The sequence below is a fragment of the Ascaphus truei genome, chromosome 7, assembly GCF_040206685.1.
Source record: "Ascaphus truei isolate aAscTru1 chromosome 7, aAscTru1.hap1, whole genome shotgun sequence".
NCBI classification, from domain to species: Eukaryota; Metazoa; Chordata; class Amphibia; order Anura; family Ascaphidae; genus Ascaphus; species Ascaphus truei.
In genome coordinates, this window is record NC_134489.1 from 111,532,188 (window position 1) to 111,549,227 (window position 17,040).

The 17,040-nt window shown below is 51.9% G+C and overlaps 1 protein-coding gene across 9 annotated transcripts in view; it reads right to left on the reverse strand.

Annotated features, from left to right (window-relative positions):
* Positions 1-653: 653 nt before the first annotated feature.
* Positions 654-17,040, reverse strand: part of ZNF148 (zinc finger protein 148) — a 64,603-nt gene continuing 48,216 nt past the window's right edge. For 3 of the 9 annotated variants that reach the window (XM_075609906.1, XM_075609905.1, XM_075609904.1), the window contains 2 exons: positions 10,195-10,313; positions 654-8,873 (listed from right to left, as the gene is read on the reverse strand). In XM_075609906.1, the coding sequence (XP_075466021.1) occupies positions 7,275-8,873; positions 10,195-10,313 (1,718 nt within the window). In that variant the 3' untranslated portion in view covers positions 654-7,274. The remainder of the gene's footprint in view (positions 8,874-10,194; positions 10,314-17,040) is intronic. The other 6 variants (XR_012802771.1, XR_012802767.1, XR_012802769.1 and 3 more) reach the window with 6 other exon arrangements.

The following is a 17,040-nucleotide window of genomic DNA, read 5'->3' on the forward strand; positions in this document are numbered from 1 at the left end:
CCTCCTCTGACCCAATCTGTCCTTCAGGGATTCTCCTCCTCTGACCCAATCTGTCCTTCAGGGATACTCCTTCTCTGACCCAATCTTTCTGGAAGTTGAGCCTTCTCTGGTGCCAGATGGACGAGCAGTGGAGTGAGGTTTGTTACAGCATTGTAACCAGGGGTCTCTGGGTTGTGCTTCCTCGGGGGTCTCTCGGGCTCCCATGATACTGACCAGTGTGGTTACCGGTGTTTCAGCGCCCTGAAGGTTAATACTGTCGCCAAATCGCCCAGGTCCCGGGTGCCAATAGGAAGCTGCCATGTCATCTGTTGTGGCTTCCTATTGAATGGTCGTACCCAGCGGAGACACCGGTAACTGCACAAGTACCCCAGAGCAGAGTGGTTCCCGGAGCTGGGAAGACCGCCCAGTTCTGGTGACATTGCTGCTTTTAGGGCCACAAGTGTTTCTTGCATCATCATTAGTGTGTTCATGACATCACTATTTAACGTAAGTGGCGGCCATCTTTTAAAGAGACAGCTTTTGTCCTACACACCAACTGCATACTAACAGGTCTAACAGCATGTCTCACACCTGATAGCACGCCAGGGCTCCTGGCCTGCTGGGGAATATTAGAGGCCATCAATAGCTTTAATTACACACAAAACAAAAAACAGTTTAAGTGCTATGTTTATATTTATTAAGTGCTATCACATAATAGGCTGTCCCAGTTAACCTCGTCACTGCCAGAGGTGCATGGAACAAATTGCTACGGGATTCAACAGATTACAATGTGAAATGCTGGGACAGATAAGGATATAAAAGTTCTTCAGCATGGACATACACACAATTACAGCTCATTATTGGTACCCAGCCTGTAACGCTTCACTATGCGCTAATCCTGCAGCGTCCTCTGAAAGGCAACATACAGAAAATACACTGAGAATGTGTGTTCCCCAGTAAGAGCCGCCACACCTCCTCTCTGACACGCCCACACCTCCTCTCTGACACACCCACACCTCCTCTCTGACACGCCCACACCTCCTCTCTGACACACCCACACCTCCTCTCTGACACACCCACACCTCCTCTCTGACACGCCCACACCTTCTGACACACCCACACCTCCTCTCTGACACACCCACACCTCCTCTCTGACACGCCCACACCTCCTCTCTGACACGCCCACACCTCCTCTCTGACACGCCCACACCTCCTCTCTGACACGCCCACACCTCCTCTCTGACACGCCCACACCTCCTCTCTGACACGCCCACACCTCCTCTCTGACACACCCACACCTTCTCTCTGACACGCCCACACCTCCTCTCTGACACGCCCACACCTTCTGACACACCCAGCAAATACAGCTTTTCTTGCTTGGAACGACACCTGTGGGGAAGTATCAAACAGAACGCACCAAGCTCATGAAATGTCCGTCACAAAACCTTCTTCAGGATTGATACATTCCACACGTTTTCCTAAAGAGATGTCAGACCTGATGTTATACTCAGGGGGGCGAGAAACGACAGCATGGCACAATAAAACCAGTCCTGTCCATGTATTAACCATGTTTACTAAAGCAGTGCAATTTCACAGGACACCTTCCGGCATCACAAGAGGCCTTATGGACATTCAGCAGAACAAACCGCAAAGTGTCTTCCTGCTCCGGAAGTGGTCTTGTAGAATAGCACCGCTTAGTAAACACGGCCTGTGTCCTGTACAGCCAGGACCACCAGTCCTGGATACCAACTCTCTGCAATCCTCCATGAGTCGCATTACCAGGACCAAAGATGGTTATTCTGCGGGGTGATGAACATTCAAAATAAAACCCATGTTCGGCACATCTTGGGTTTGAAATGGTGCTAAGTGCATGATAGGGATATTCTGCCAAGAAAAGAGAATAAACCCAGATATTAGCGAATGTAGCAAATTCGCCCCACAAACATTTTGACAAATCTGTTAATATTCATCTGCTTTGCGTTGAATAATTGGTGCGCGTTTATGCGTTTACGCCAGTGGCCGCTATTCGCAAATTCATCCTAAACATTCGATTCGCCAGTGGGGCTCAACTCCAGTCCTCAAGAGCCACCAACAGGTCAGGTTTTCAGGATGTCCTTGCTGCAGCACAGGTGGCTCAATCAGTGGCTCGGATTTTGACTGCACCACCTGTGCTGAAGCAGGGACATCCCTAATACCGGACCTGTTGGTAGCCCTTAGGGACTGGAGTTTGCCGCCTCTGGCTTAGACACTGAAATATGGGTTTTAGAGCGGGAACAAGAGGGAGACCAATTGTATTAAACGTCCCAATTGCTATATGTGCCTCCCCAAACACACCTTTATACAGCACGTGGAGGCACCTGTGCACAAGGGAGCCCAGCTGAGCATGCTGGGAAACGTGTGAACGTGGATATGCAAAGTATATGTAAATGAGTTCTATTCGCACATCCCCCAGACGGGCTGCTTCTGTGTACAGGTCTCTCCACGTGTGGTATAAAGGTGTGTTTGGGGTGGTATATATATAGCAATTTGGATTCTAATAGAACCGGTGCCTGGCCCCCCCCCCCCCCCTCGGAGAATGGAAATGTTTAGGATGAATTTGCGAAGCGCGTCGGCGGAATTACAGAAACTCGCACACATTTGTAAAACTTTTTTTTTTAGTTAGGCAAGTCGGTATAAAAGAGAAATGAATCCGTGAATATTCGCACGCGAGAATAAACGCCATATTCACGGAACATTTTAATGTTGGCGAATATTTCGTCCATCTCTAAAAATAAGGAAATCTTAAAAATCAAGCGAAGCCGAATTTAATACACACGAGGAAAAGCTCGGCCCAGAAAATCGCGCGTGCACTTCAGCAGTGTCCTGGTAGCCTAAGGCAGGGGCGGACAACACCAGTGCTCAGCGGCCACCAACAGGTCCGGTTTTCAGGCTATTCCTGCTTCAGCACAGGTGGTGCAGTCTTCGAGTGAGCCACTGATTGAGCCACCTGTGCTGAAGCAGGGATATCCTGAAAACCTGGGCTGTTGGTGGCCACCCCTGGTCTAATACTAGTAATCTGCAAACCCCCCGAATTTCCAATCACCAAGAACACAAATACAGACGTTAGAAAAATCTTCCGCTACACGCTACACGCTACACGCTACACGCAAACACACAGAAATCTGAGCTTCTGGCCCTGGGGCAACTGCATGTATGTTTTAAAAGTGCTAGACTCGCACATGTAATATAGTTCAGCGCTGGGTAAAAAACCTCCAGGACCCCCCAAAATATTATTCTAAAGATGGAGCGTTTCAGAAATCTCCCCAAGTGCTACAATAAAAAAACTGCCCGTTTCCTGCAAGGATTAAAAACAGAGAATAAAAAGGAACCAGTTTGAATCCCGGCGCAGGGATAATAACAAACCGAAAAATAGATCTATTTTAAGCAGCAACTTTTGTGCATCTGAATTTTAAGTGCATGAAATCCTGAAATCCTTGTATATAACACACACACACACACACACACACACACACACACACACACACACACACACACACACACACACACACACACACACACACACTGCGGGAATGGGCTGACCCCGAGCACGCATTGGATGGGAAATTGTTTCACTAAGTGCCGAAAAGTAGTATATTATAATCTGCAGAATTGTATGAGAAAACAGGCATCACCTGTACATCAGCCTCACAACGTAGTGACAGCCACACCTCACACCCGGCATGGTCAGATACACAACACAGTGATAGCTACACCTCACAATCGGCATGGTCAGCTACACAACACAGTGACAGCCACACCTCACACTCGGCATGGTCAGCTACACAACGTAGTGTCAGCCACACCTCACACCCGGCATGGTCAGCTACACAACACAGTGACAGCCACACCTCACACTCGGCATGGTCAGCTACACAACGTAGTGTCAGCCACACCTCACACTCGGCATGGTCAGCTACACAACGTAGTGACAGCCACACCTCACACCCGGCATGGTCAGCTACACAACACAGTGACAGCCACACCTCACACTCGGCATGGTCAGCTACACAACGTAGTGTCAGCCACACCTCACACTCGGCATGGTCAGCTACACAACACAGTGACAGCCACACCTCACACTCGGCATGGTCAGCTACACAACGTAGTGTCAGCCACACCTCACACCCGGCATGGTCAACTACACAACACAGTGACAGCCACACCTCACACTCGGCATGGTCAGCTACACAACGTAGTGACAGCCACACCTCACACTCGGCATGGTCAGCTACACAACGTAGTGTCAGCCACACCTCACACTCGGCATGGTCAGCTACACAACGTAGTGACAGCCACACCTCACACTCGGCATGGTCAGCTACACAACACAGTGACAGCCACACCTCACACTCGGCATGGTCAGCTACACAACACAGTGACAGCCACACCTCACACTCGGCATGGTCAGCTACACAACGTAGTGTCAGCCACACCTCACACCCGGCATGGTCAGCTACACAACACAGTGACAGCCACACCTCACACTCGGCATGGTCAGCTACACAACGTAGTGTCAGCCACACCTCACACTCGGCATGGTCAGCTACACAACGTAGTGACAGCCACACCTCACACCCGGCATGGTCAGCTACACAACGTAGTGACAGCCACACCTCACACCCGGCATGGTCAGCTTCACAACGTAGTGTCAGCCACACCTCACACCCGGCATGGTCAGCTACACAACGTAGTGACAGCCACACCTCACACTCGGCATGGTCAGCTACACAACGTAGTGACAGCCACACCTCACACCCGGCATGGTCAGCTACACAACGTAGTGACAGCCACAACTCACACTCGGCATGGTCAGCTACACAACGTAGTGACAGCCACACCTCACACTCGGCATGGTCAGCTACACAACGTAGTGACAGCCACACCTCACACTCGGCATGGTCAGCTACACAACACAGTGACAGCCACAACTCACACTCGGCATGGTCAGCTACACAACGTAGTGACAGCCACACCTCACACCCGGCATGGTCAGCTATACAACACAGTGACAGCCACACCTCACACCCGGCATGGTCAGCTACACAACGTAGTGACAGCCACACCTCACACTCGGCATGGTTAGCTACACAACGTAGTGACAGCCACACGCCACACCTCACAACCGGCATGGTCAGCTACACAACACAGTGACAGCCACACCTCACAACCGGCATGGTCAGCTACACAACGTAGTGACAGCCACAACTCACACCCGGCATGGTCAGCTACACAACGTAGTGACAGCCACACCTCACACCCGGCATGGTCAGCTAAGCAGAAACTAGGTATACATAAACACACACGCTGTGTGTAGATCTGCATGTGTGCTTATGTATATATTTTATACTGTATAGTGTGTGTTTGTATTATATTATGGCATATATGTATATACGAACACACACACACACACAAAGACACACACACACACACACACACACACACACACACGTATCTCGAAACGGCTTACATCTGTGCACGGAAATAATGGGGAGAAGTGTGATATGGATGCCATCTCGCACAGCTGTTGATAAGATACGTATCCTTCCAAGAAACCCGCCATATTGCGATTAGAAAGGGTCCGAAATTAAATAAGCTACAAAAACCACCAAAGCGCGAACATTGGAAACTAAGTAAAAGCCCTGGTTAAAAAAGGGGGGTTTCATGGAATCCGTTCTGTGCCCGAGGGGCCGGCAGCGCCGAGCATGGCGTCGCTCTGGCAGCGGTGGGGGGTACATTTTGCAGTATCACCGCGTCTCTTCTCACGGAGCGCGTCCCGCCGATGAGACGGGGAGGGATTATTAATAATTAAAAACAAAAAAGCCTCTCAAAGTGAGGCTGCTGCAGCGGAAAAGCGGCTGCGCTCATTCTCTCGCCGTGCGTGCAAGTTCTCGGCTGTTAACCCCTCTCTGGCGCTGAAGAGGTTAAAACAGGCGTCTGTACAGCGCTCCTTTCTCTGATAAAGTGCCGGCGCTGTGTGTTTAACCAGGAACGGCGCAGTGCGGTCTCCACTGAACGGGATAAAGCAGCAGTCTGTGCCCCCCGGAGACCTCATATCGTGCTGCGTTGTACAGTAAGACGGAGTTTCCCCGCCCCCGGAGGGTCAGGGCACACAATACGATCACATTATGTCAGTCGGCTCACTGTTATTCCTCTGCCCCGAGGAACGCAGGAACACGAAATCAGTAACTGCGATAATGTAACAAGAGCAAACACCTTGTACTGGTCAGAACGCGCGTCGCCCTTAGGGCGTAGCCAGGCCGGACTGTGCTGCAATGATACCATGTGATTGTGTGCAGCGCTAAGATTTCCGTATCGCTCTACACCAAGGGGAGGGCAACTCCCGTCTTCAAGGGCCACCAACAAGTCAGGTTATCCCTGCTTCAGCACAGGGGGCTCAATCCAAGACAGCCACTGATTGAGCTCCCTGTGCTGAAGCAGGGATATCCCTAATACCTGGCCTGTTGGTGGCCCCTTGAGGACGGGAGTTGCTCGCCCCTGGTCTATACACATTCACAACTCAGCAGCAATCCCGGCTGCTCATGTCCTGTTATTCCCCTGTCCCGGAGAGATTCCTTATTTTTTTGTGCTAGTTTGACCCAACAACCAACAAAAAAATGGCGGCAGTCAACAAACAAGGTCGCCAGTGCGACCCTCAACCCTGGTGGACATATAGTTCCCCCAGTTTGCCCGGTGAACAGGTCCGCGTTCGGCTCGCTGCTCCGTGGGCGTTAGCGGACATTGGGGGGCCCTCTGGTTCAGGTAACAGAGAAACACATTTGCAGCCAGGATTGCAGCTTTCTCCCAAGAGAAGTCGCAGCACCGAGTGCCAGGGAGACTAGCCAGCGCTGTGCCGAGCACGGTCCCCAGGCTCCTCTCCAGTGTACCATGTTTGGGATCCTGAGCCACCGGGAGGTGAAGAGTCCAGGCCAAGGTCACAAAGAGCGGACGCTGCGATATGAACCATGTTCACCGGCGTCAAACCGGTCTCCTGCTAATTGGTTGTGCCCGTGACCCCGGTGATAACGCGGAATACACGAGCAGGCAACGGAAATCTGCAACAGAAAGTCTATGGAGATACAAGAAGGAGCTTGGTACATTTGGAAGTGTACGGTGATACTCAGTATTACTTCACAAGGCGGGGTGGGCGGAACTATGAACACAGGCTGCTGCTTCAACAGCTTCGCTGCCAGAGGTTCTTGTAATGCTTTGCAATGTATTGCAATCTGCTCTGGCGGTAAAAGGGTTAAATAAAGGCATTAGCCGAAGGTCTGGCCAGTCCCTGCGTCGGATGTAGAAGCTTGCTGGGCTCTGCTCTCATTTACATTCACCAGGGGGAATTCTGGGAAGTCGGCGCTGGCCACTGGCTGCCGCAGGTTCACCTGTCCGTTGGCGGTGCTGAACTGGGGGGATATCCCGGCGCGGGCCCCGTGGTATTGAGTCCGGAAGGGCTGCTCAAAGGCGCTCAGCTGGTACGTCTGGTGCACAGACTGGCCGTCTGCTTTCTTCTGCCCAGTCACCTGATCCAAGAAGTCCTGCGCTGCAGAGGAGGAGGGGGCAGGGGGCGCATGGCTGCCGTCATCGGCCGTGAAGCTGAAGGTGTGCTGGGAGTCGGCCACTATCAGCCCGAAGTGAGACTTGTCGGGGGTCACGCTAAGTGGGGTAGCCAGGCCCGGCCGGAAGCTGCTGATCGGCAGTGTGGCGTACACATGCTTGTCCAGGGAGGGGAACGCCGGCGGGCTGGGGAGCGCCTGGCTGTCAGTGACGAAGTTAAGGCTGGTGTTGTTCAGATAGGCATCGTTTTGGCTAGTCCGGTCCAGAGCCTGCTGCAGGTACTTGGAGTACTCCTGCAGCATGCTGGCCTTGTCAGAAGGGGGCTCCTGCGGCGTGACCCCCATGCTCTCAGGTTGGCTGGCCTCGCCCACCTCGGAGGAGTTGATGGATATGCTGGAGGTCACTTCCGTGTCTCCCACGCTGAAGGAGATCTCGTGTTGTCCGTTGGCCTTGTGGGAGTAGTGATCCAGCAGTGTCTGCAGCACTTCGTCTGGGATCACGTTCTTGTCATGGTTCGTTTTGATGTCCACGCTAAGCGCCTGCGCATCCATCAGCGGTGCTGTGACACCCTCGTCCATGACGCTAGCCACGGCTGCCTGCGTCGCGGACGGCTGCGACGCCATGGTGCCCATGTTTAGGGCGTATTCCCTGCTGCTGCTGCTGGCCGCCTGCAAGTACCTCTTCTTCTTCGAAAACTGCATGGCGTGGTCGTAGTGAACGCTGCTGTTCGATGGCTTGCTCATCCCTTCCTGCAGGGAGTCCCCAGGGTCCACGTCTGGGTTACTCTCCAGCAGCTCCTGCTTATCCACCAGCTCAAACGCGTACTTGGCCACTTTGCCATCATCGAAAGCGGACAGAGAAGACATGGTGTGGCCCTGCTCCAGCGCCTGCTTCACACTCCTCTTGCTGGTAACCTTTTTAAGCAGCAGTTTGGGTGGGTTTCCCTCCCCTGCTGCCGCCTCCTGTAAGTGGATACTGCTGACAGAAGGATGGGGCATTTCTACCGCATACTCTGCCACCATGTACTCGTCTTTCACCTTGGCGCTGCCAGGGTACAGGGGCAGATAGCTGCTCTTGTCCTCCTGCTCTGCTTTACGCAGAGGGTCTTCCTGCATGCTCGCTCCCGGGGACTTGGACTTCTCGCTTTTCGGTTTCTTTTTTGGCGGGAGACACGGAGAAGAGAAGCCGGCGTCGTCTTCTGGAGACAGTAGGCTCGCTTTGCTGGAGCATTTTCCCAGCCTTCGCTCGCGGTTTTCATGGCACATGCGCTTGTGCTTCAGCACGCGGTCCGTCCTCGAGAAAAACTGCACACAGGGACGAGAGAGGAGAGAGGAGAGGGAGAGAGGAGAGAGAGAGAGAGGAAAGAAGGGAGAGAGAGAAGAGAGAGAGAGAGGGAGAAGAGAGAGAGAAGAGAGGAGAGAGGAGAGAGGAGAGAGAGAGAGGAAAGAAGGGAGAGAGGAGAGAGAGAGAGGAAAGAAGGGAGAGAGAAGAAAGGAGAGAAGAGAGAGAGAGAAGAGAGAGAGAAGAGAGGAGAGAGAGGAAGAGAGGAGAGAGCGAGAGGGGAGAAAGGAGGAGAGAGGATAGAGGGAGAGGAGAGAGGAGAGAGAGAAGAGAGGGAGGATAGAGAGGCGAGAGGGAGAAGAGAGGGAGGATAGAGAGAGGAAAGTGGAAGAGGAGAGAGAGAGGGACAGAGAAGAGAGGAGAGAGAGGAAGACAGGAGAGAGGAGAGTGAGAAAGAGAAGAGAGAGGGGAGAAGAAAGAGAAGAGAGGGAGGATAGAGAGAAAGGAGAAAGGGAGAGGAGAGAAGGGAGAGAGAGGAGAGAGGGAGAGAGCAGAGAGGGAGGATTGAGAGAGAGGATAGAGAGAGGATAGAGGGAGAGGAAAGAGGGAGAGGAGAGAGGATAGAGGGAGAGGAGAGAGGGGATAGAGATCAGCACCGGGAGTGTGGGGGTTACTTATAGTAACCGGTGTGACAGCCGGTATGACGCATTATTTGGCTCTATTCACATAAAATGAACGCTGCAGGGAGACCTTAAGTTCTTTAGATATTTCGGGCCATACTTACCCAGTGGGGCGCTGCAGTGAGACCCCGTCCCTCACTTTAATGAGACAGAATGTGCCTCCCGGTGCCGGGAAGGGTCTTACGGCAAAGCACGGTCGGTAAGTATGGGTCGTGGGAATGTATTCTACAGCTGTAAAAACGCCACTTCGGTAGATTCAGAACAAGCCCAATAATGTGTTAATGGCCCCGAGTGATATCCCAGTGGAAATGGGGGGGCCCGTGCGCCCCACCTGCAGAACACCGCTACGTGCCGTATTCATTATTAGTAATAGGATCAGTTAGTTAAAACTAATTGATAATGAATATATAATGGCAGGCAGTAGCAGCAGGACAGTGTAAGCTGCATGGGGATGTAACCGCCCGCAGCGCTCCACACTGGCACCGTCACACCAAACGCAAGGACCGTGCCAATCTGCGGGGTCATTAAAGGGCTTTCACAGAAGGGAAACTCCTCTGCAACAATCCACCTATTAAATACAACCGTCAGGTGCTGTATACTGAATGTGACTGCTAGTCTAACCTGGTGTGTGTGTACACACACTCACACTCACACTCACGCTCACCTGCAGACAGTACTCGCACTGGTATGGCTTCTCCCCGCTGTGTGTTCGCTTGTGTCGCTCCATGTGGTATTTCTGAATGAAGCGCATGCCACATTCATCGCAGTGAAAGGGTTTCTCACCTGTACGGCGGAGAGAGAGAACATGATGAGTCCCAGACAGCAGTCACATGAAGGACTCAGTCCCACCCAGGTCCCAAACACATGAAGGATTCAGTCCCACCCAGGTCCCAGTCACATGAAGGATTCAGTCCCACCTAGTTCCCAGTCACATGAAGGACTCAGTCCCACCTCGTTCCCAGTCACATGAAGGATTCAGTCCCACCTCGTTCCCAGTCACATGAAGGATTCAGTCCCACCTAGTTCCCAGTCACATGAAGGATTCAGTCCCACCTAGTTCCCAGTCACATGAAGGATTCAGTCCCACCTAGTTCCCAGTCACATGAGGGACTCAGTCCCACCTAGTTCCCAGTCACATGAAGGATTCAGTCCCACCTCGTTCCCAGTCACATGAAGGATTCAGTCCCACCTAGTTCCCAGACAGCAGTCACATGAAGGACTCAGTCCCACCTCGTTCCCAGTCACATGAAGGATTCAGTCCCACCTCGTTCCCAGTCACATGAAGGATTCAGTCCCACCTAGTTCCCAGTCACATGAAGGACTCAGTCCCACCTAGTTCCCAGTCACATGAAGGACTCAGTCCCACCTAGTTCCCAGTCACATGAGGGACTCAGTCCCACCTAGTTCCCAGTCACATGAAGGATTCAGTCCCACCTAGTTCCCAGTCACATGAGGGACTCAGTCCCACCTAGTTCCCAGTCACATGAAGGATTCAGTCCCACCTAGTTCCCAGACACATGAAGAATTCAGTCCCACCTAGTTCCCAGACACATGAAGGATTCAGTCCCACCTAGTTCCCAGACACATGAAGGATTCAGTCCCACCTAGTTCCCAGTCACATGAAGGATTCAGTCCCACCTAGTTCCCAGTCACATGAAGGATTCAGTCCCACCTAGTTCCCAGTCACATGAGGGACTCAGTCCCACCTAGTTCCCAGTCACATGAGGGATTCAGTCCCACCTAGTTCCCAGTCACGAGGGACTCAGTCCCACCTAGTTCCCAGTCACATGAGGGATTCAGTCCCACCTAGTTCCCAGTCACATGAGGGACTCAGTCCCACCTAGTTCCCAGACACATGAAGGATTCAGTCCCACCTAGTTCCCAGACACATGAAGGATTCAGTCCCACCTAGTTCCCAGTCACATGAGGGATTCAGTCCCACCTAGTTCCCAGTCACATGAAGGATTCAGTCCCACCTAGTTCCCAGACAGCAGTCACATGAAGGACTCAGTCCCACCTCGTTCCCAGTCACATGAAGGATTCAGTCCCACCTCGTTCCCAGTCACATGAAGGATTCAGTCCCACCTAGTTCCCAGTCACATGAAGGACTCAGTCCCACCTAGTTCCCAGTCACATGAAGGATTCAGTCCCACCTAGTTCCCAGTCACATGAAGGATTCAGTCCCACCTAGTTCCCAGTCACATGAGGGACTCAGTCCCACCTAGTTCCCAGTCACATGAAGGATTCAGTCCCACCTCGTTCCCAGTCACATGAAGGATTCAGTCCCACCTAGTTCCCAGACAGCAGTCACATGAAGGACTCAGTCCCACCTCGTTCCCAGTCACATGAAGGATTCAGTCCCACCTCGTTCCCAGTCACATGAAGGATTCAGTCCCACCTAGTTCCCAGTCACATGAAGGACTCAGTCCCACCTAGTTCCCAGTCACATGAAGGACTCAGTCCCACCTAGTTCCCAGTCACATGAGGGACTCAGTCCCACCTAGTTCCCAGTCACATGAAGGATTCAGTCCCACCTAGTTCCCAGTCACATGAGGGACTCAGTCCCACCTAGTTCCCAGTCACATGAAGGATTCAGTCCCACCTAGTTCCCAGACACATGAAGAATTCAGTCCCACCTAGTTCCCAGACACATGAAGGATTCAGTCCCACCTAGTTCCCAGACACATGAAGGATTCAGTCCCACCTAGTTCCCAGTCACATGAAGGATTCAGTCCCACCTAGTTCCCAGTCACATGAAGGATTCAGTCCCACCTAGTTCCCAGTCACATGAGGGACTCAGTCCCACCTAGTTCCCAGTCACATGAGGGATTCAGTCCCACCTAGTTCCCAGTCACGAGGGACTCAGTCCCACCTAGTTCCCAGTCACATGAGGGATTCAGTCCCACCTAGTTCCCAGTCACATGAGGGACTCAGTCCCACCTAGTTCCCAGACACATGAAGGATTCAGTCCCACCTAGTTCCCAGACACATGAAGGATTCAGTCCCACCTAGTTCCCAGTCACATGAGGGATTCAGTCCCACCTAGTTCCCAGTCACATGAAGGATTCAGTCCCACCTAGTTCCCAGTCACATGAGGGACTCAGTCCCACCTAGTTCCCAGTCACATGAGGGATTCAGTCCCACCTAGTTCCCAGTCACATGAAGGATTCAGTCCCACCTAGTTCCCAGTCACATGAGGGACTCAGTCCCACCTAGTTCCCAGTCACATGAAGGATTCAGTCCCACCTAGTTCCCAGTCACATGAGGGATTCAGTCCCACCTAGTTCCCAGTCACATGAAGGATTCAGTCCCACCTAGTTCCCAGTCACATGAGGGATTCAGTCCCACCTAGTTCCCAGTCACATGAAGGATTCAGTCCCACCTAGTTCCCAGTCACATGAAGGACTCAGTCCCACCTAGTTCCCAGTCACATGAAGGATTCAGTCCCACCTAGTTCCCAGTCACATGAAGGATTCAGTCCCACCTAGTTCCCAGTCACATGAAGGACTCAGTCCCACCTAGTTCCCAGTCACATGAAGGATTCAGTCCCACCTAGTTCCCAGACACATGAAGAATTCAGTCCCACCTAGTTCCCAGTCACATGAGGGATTCAGTCCCACCTAGTTCCCAGTCACATGAAGGATTCAGTCTCACCTAGTTCCCAGTCACATGAAGGATTCAGTCCCACCTAGTTCCCAGTCACATGAAGGATTCAGTCCCACCTAGTTCCCAGTCACATGAAGGATTCAGTCCCACCTAGTTCCCAGACACATGAAGGATTCAGTCCCACCTAGTTCCCAGTCACATGAAGGATTCAGTCCCACCTAGTTCCCAGTCACATGAAGGATTCAGTCCCACCTAGTTCCCAGACACATGAAGGATTCAGTCCCACCTAGTTCCCAGACACATGAAGGATTCAGTCCCACCTAGTTCCCAGTCACATGAGGGACTCAGTCCCACCTAGTTCCCAGTCACATGAAGGATTCAGTCCCACCTAGTTCCCAGACACATGAAGGATTCAGTCCAACCTAGTTCCCAGTCACATGAAGGATTCAGTCCCACCTAGTTCCCAGACACATGAAGGATTCAGTCCCACCTAGTTCCCAGACACATGAGGGATTCAGTCCCACCTAGTTCCCAGATACATGAAGGATTCAGTCCCACCTAGTTCCCAGTCACATGAAGGATTCAGTCCCACCTAGTTCCCAGTCACATGAAGGATTCAGTCCCACCTAGTTCCCAGACACATGAAGGATTCAGTCCCACCTAGTTCCCAGTCACATGAAGGATTCAGTCCCACCTAGTTCCCAGTCACATGAAGGATTCAGTCCCACCTAGTTCCCAGTCACATGAAGGATTCAGTCCCACCTAGTTCCCAGTCACATGAAGGATTCAGTCCCACCTCGTTCCCAGTCACATGAAGGATTCAGTCCCACCTAGTTCCCAGTCACATGAAGGATTCAGTCCCACCTAGTTCCCAGACACATGAAGGATTCAGTCCCACCTAGTTCCCAGTCACATGAAGGATTCAGTCCCACCTAGTTCCCAGTCACATGAAGGATTCAGTCCCACCTAGTTCCCAGACACATGAAGGATTCAGTCCCACCTAGTTCCCAGTCACATGAAGGATTCAGTCCCACCTAGTTCCCAGACACATGAAGGATTCAGTCCCACCTAGTTCCCAGTCACATGAAGGATTCAGTCCCACCTAGTTCCCAGTCACATGAGGGATTCAGTCCCACCTAGTTCCCAGACACATGAAGGATTCAGTCCCACCTAGTTCCCAGACACATGAAGGATTCAGTCCCACCTAGTTCCCAGTCACATGAAGGATTCAGTCCCACCTAGTTCCCAGACACATGAAGGATTCAGTCCCACCTAGTTCCTAGACACATGAGGGATTCAGTCCCACCTAGTTCCCAGTCACATGAAGGATTCAGTCCCACCTAGTTCCCAGACACATGAAGGATTCAGTCCCACCTAGTTCCCAGACACATGAAGGATTCAGTCCCACCTAGTTCCCAGACACATGAAGGATTCAGTCCCACCTAGTTCCCAGTCACATGAAGGATTCAGTCCCACCTAGTTCCCAGTCACATGAGGGATTCAGTCCCACCTAGTTCCCAGACACATGAAGGATTCCGTCCCACCTAGTTCCCAGACACATGAAGGATTCAGTCCCACCTAGTTCCCAGTCACATGAAGGATTCAGTCCCACCTAGTTCCCAGTCACATGAGGGATTCAGTCCCACCTAGTTCCCAGACACATGAAGGATTCAGTCCCACCTAGTTCCCAGACACATGAAGGATTCAGTCCCACCTAGTTCCCAGTCACATGAAGGATTCAGTCCCACCTAGTTCCCAGACACATGAATGATTCAGTCCCACCTAGTTCCTAGACACATGAGGGATTCAGTCCCACCTAGTTCCCAGTCACATGAAGGATTCAGTCCCACCTAGTTCCCAGACACATGAAGGATTCAGTCCCACCTAGTTCCCAGACACATGAAGGATTCAGTCCCACCTAGTTCCCAGACACATGAAGGATTCAGTCCCACCTAGTTCCCAGTCACATGAAGGATTCAGTCCCACCTAGTTCCCAGTCACATGAGGGATTCAGTCCCACCTAGTTCCCAGACACATGAAGGATTCAGTCCCACCTAGTTCCCAGACACATGAAGGATTCAGTCCCACCTAGTTCCCAGTTACATGAAGGATTCAGTCCCACCTAGTTCCCAAGCACACGAAGGATTCAGTCCCACCTAGTTCCCAGTCACATGAAGGATTCAGTCCCACCTAGTTCCCAGACACATGAAGGATTCAGTCCCACCTAGTTCCCAAGCACACGAAGGATTCAGTCCCACCTAGTTCCCAGACACATGAAGGATTCAGTCCCACCTAGTTCCCAGTCACATGAAGGATTCAGTCCCACCTAGTTCCCAGACACATGAGGGATTCAGTCCCACCTAGTTCCCAGTCACATGAAGGATTCAGTCCCACCTAGTTCCCAGTCACATGAAGGATTCAGTCCCACCTAGTTCCCAGTCACATGAAGGATTCAGTCCCACCTAGTTCCCAGTCACATGAAGGATTCAGTCCCACCTAGTTCCCAGTCACATGAAGGATTCAGTCCCACCTAGTTCCCAGTCACATGAAGGATTCAGTCCCACGTAGTTCCCAGACACATGAAGGATTCAGTCCCACCTAGTTCCCAGTCACATGAAGGATTCAGTCCCACCTAGTTCCCAGAGACATGAAGGATTCAGTCCCACCTAGTTCCCAGACACATGAAGGATTCAGTCCCACCTAGTTCCCAGTCACATGAAGGATTCAGTCCCACCTAGTTCCCAGACACATGAAGGATTCAGTCCCACCTAGTTCCTAGACACATGAGGGATTCAGTCCCACCTAGTTCCCAGTCACATGAAGGATTCAGTCCCACCTAGTTCCCAGACACATGAAGGATTCAGTCCCACCTAGTTCCCAGTCACATGAGGGATTCAGTCCCACCTAGTTCCCAGACACATGAAGGATTCAGTCCCACCTAGTTCCCAGACACATGAAGGATTCAGTCCCACCTAGTTCCCAGTCACATGAAGGATTCAGTCCCACCTAGTTCCCAGTCACATGAAGGATTCAGTCCCACCTAGTTCCCAGTCACATGAAGGATTCAGTCCCACCTAGTTCCCAGACACATGAAGGATTCAGTCCCACCTAGTTCCCAGTTACATGAAGGATTCAGTCCCACCTAGTTCCCAGACACATGAAGGATTCAGTCCCACCTAGTTCCCAGTCACATGAGGGATTCAGTCCCACCTAGTTCCCAGTCACATGAGGGATTCAGTCCCACCTAGTTCCCAGTCACATGAAGGATTCAGTCCCACCTAGTTCCCAGTCACACGAAGGATTCAGTCCCACCTAGTTCCCAGTCACATGAAGGATTCAGTCCCACCTAGTTCCCAAGCACACGAAGGATTCAGTCCCACCTAGTTCCCAGTCACATGAAGGATTCAGTCCCACGTAGTTCCCAGACACATGAAGGATTCAGTCCCACCTAGTTCCCAGTCACATGAAGGATTCAGTCCCACCTAGTTCCCAGAGACATGAAGGATTCAGTCCCACCTAGTTCCCAGACACATGAAGGATTCAGTCCCACCTAGTTCCCAGTCACATGAAGGATTCAGTCCCACCTAGTTCCCAGACACATGAAGGATTCAGTCCCACCTAGTTCCTAGACACATGAGGGATTCAGTCCCACCTAGTTCCCAGTCACATGAAGGATTCAGTCCCACCTAGTTCCCAGACACATGAAGGATTCAGTCCCACCTAGTTCCCAGTCACATGAGGGATTCAGTCCCACCTAGTTCCCAGACACATGAAGGATTCAGTCCCACCTAGTTCCCAGACACATGAAGGATTCAGTCCCACCTAGTTCCCAGTCACATGAAGGATTCAGTCCCACCTAGTTCCCAGTCACATGAAGGATTCAGTCCCACCTAGTTCCCAGTCA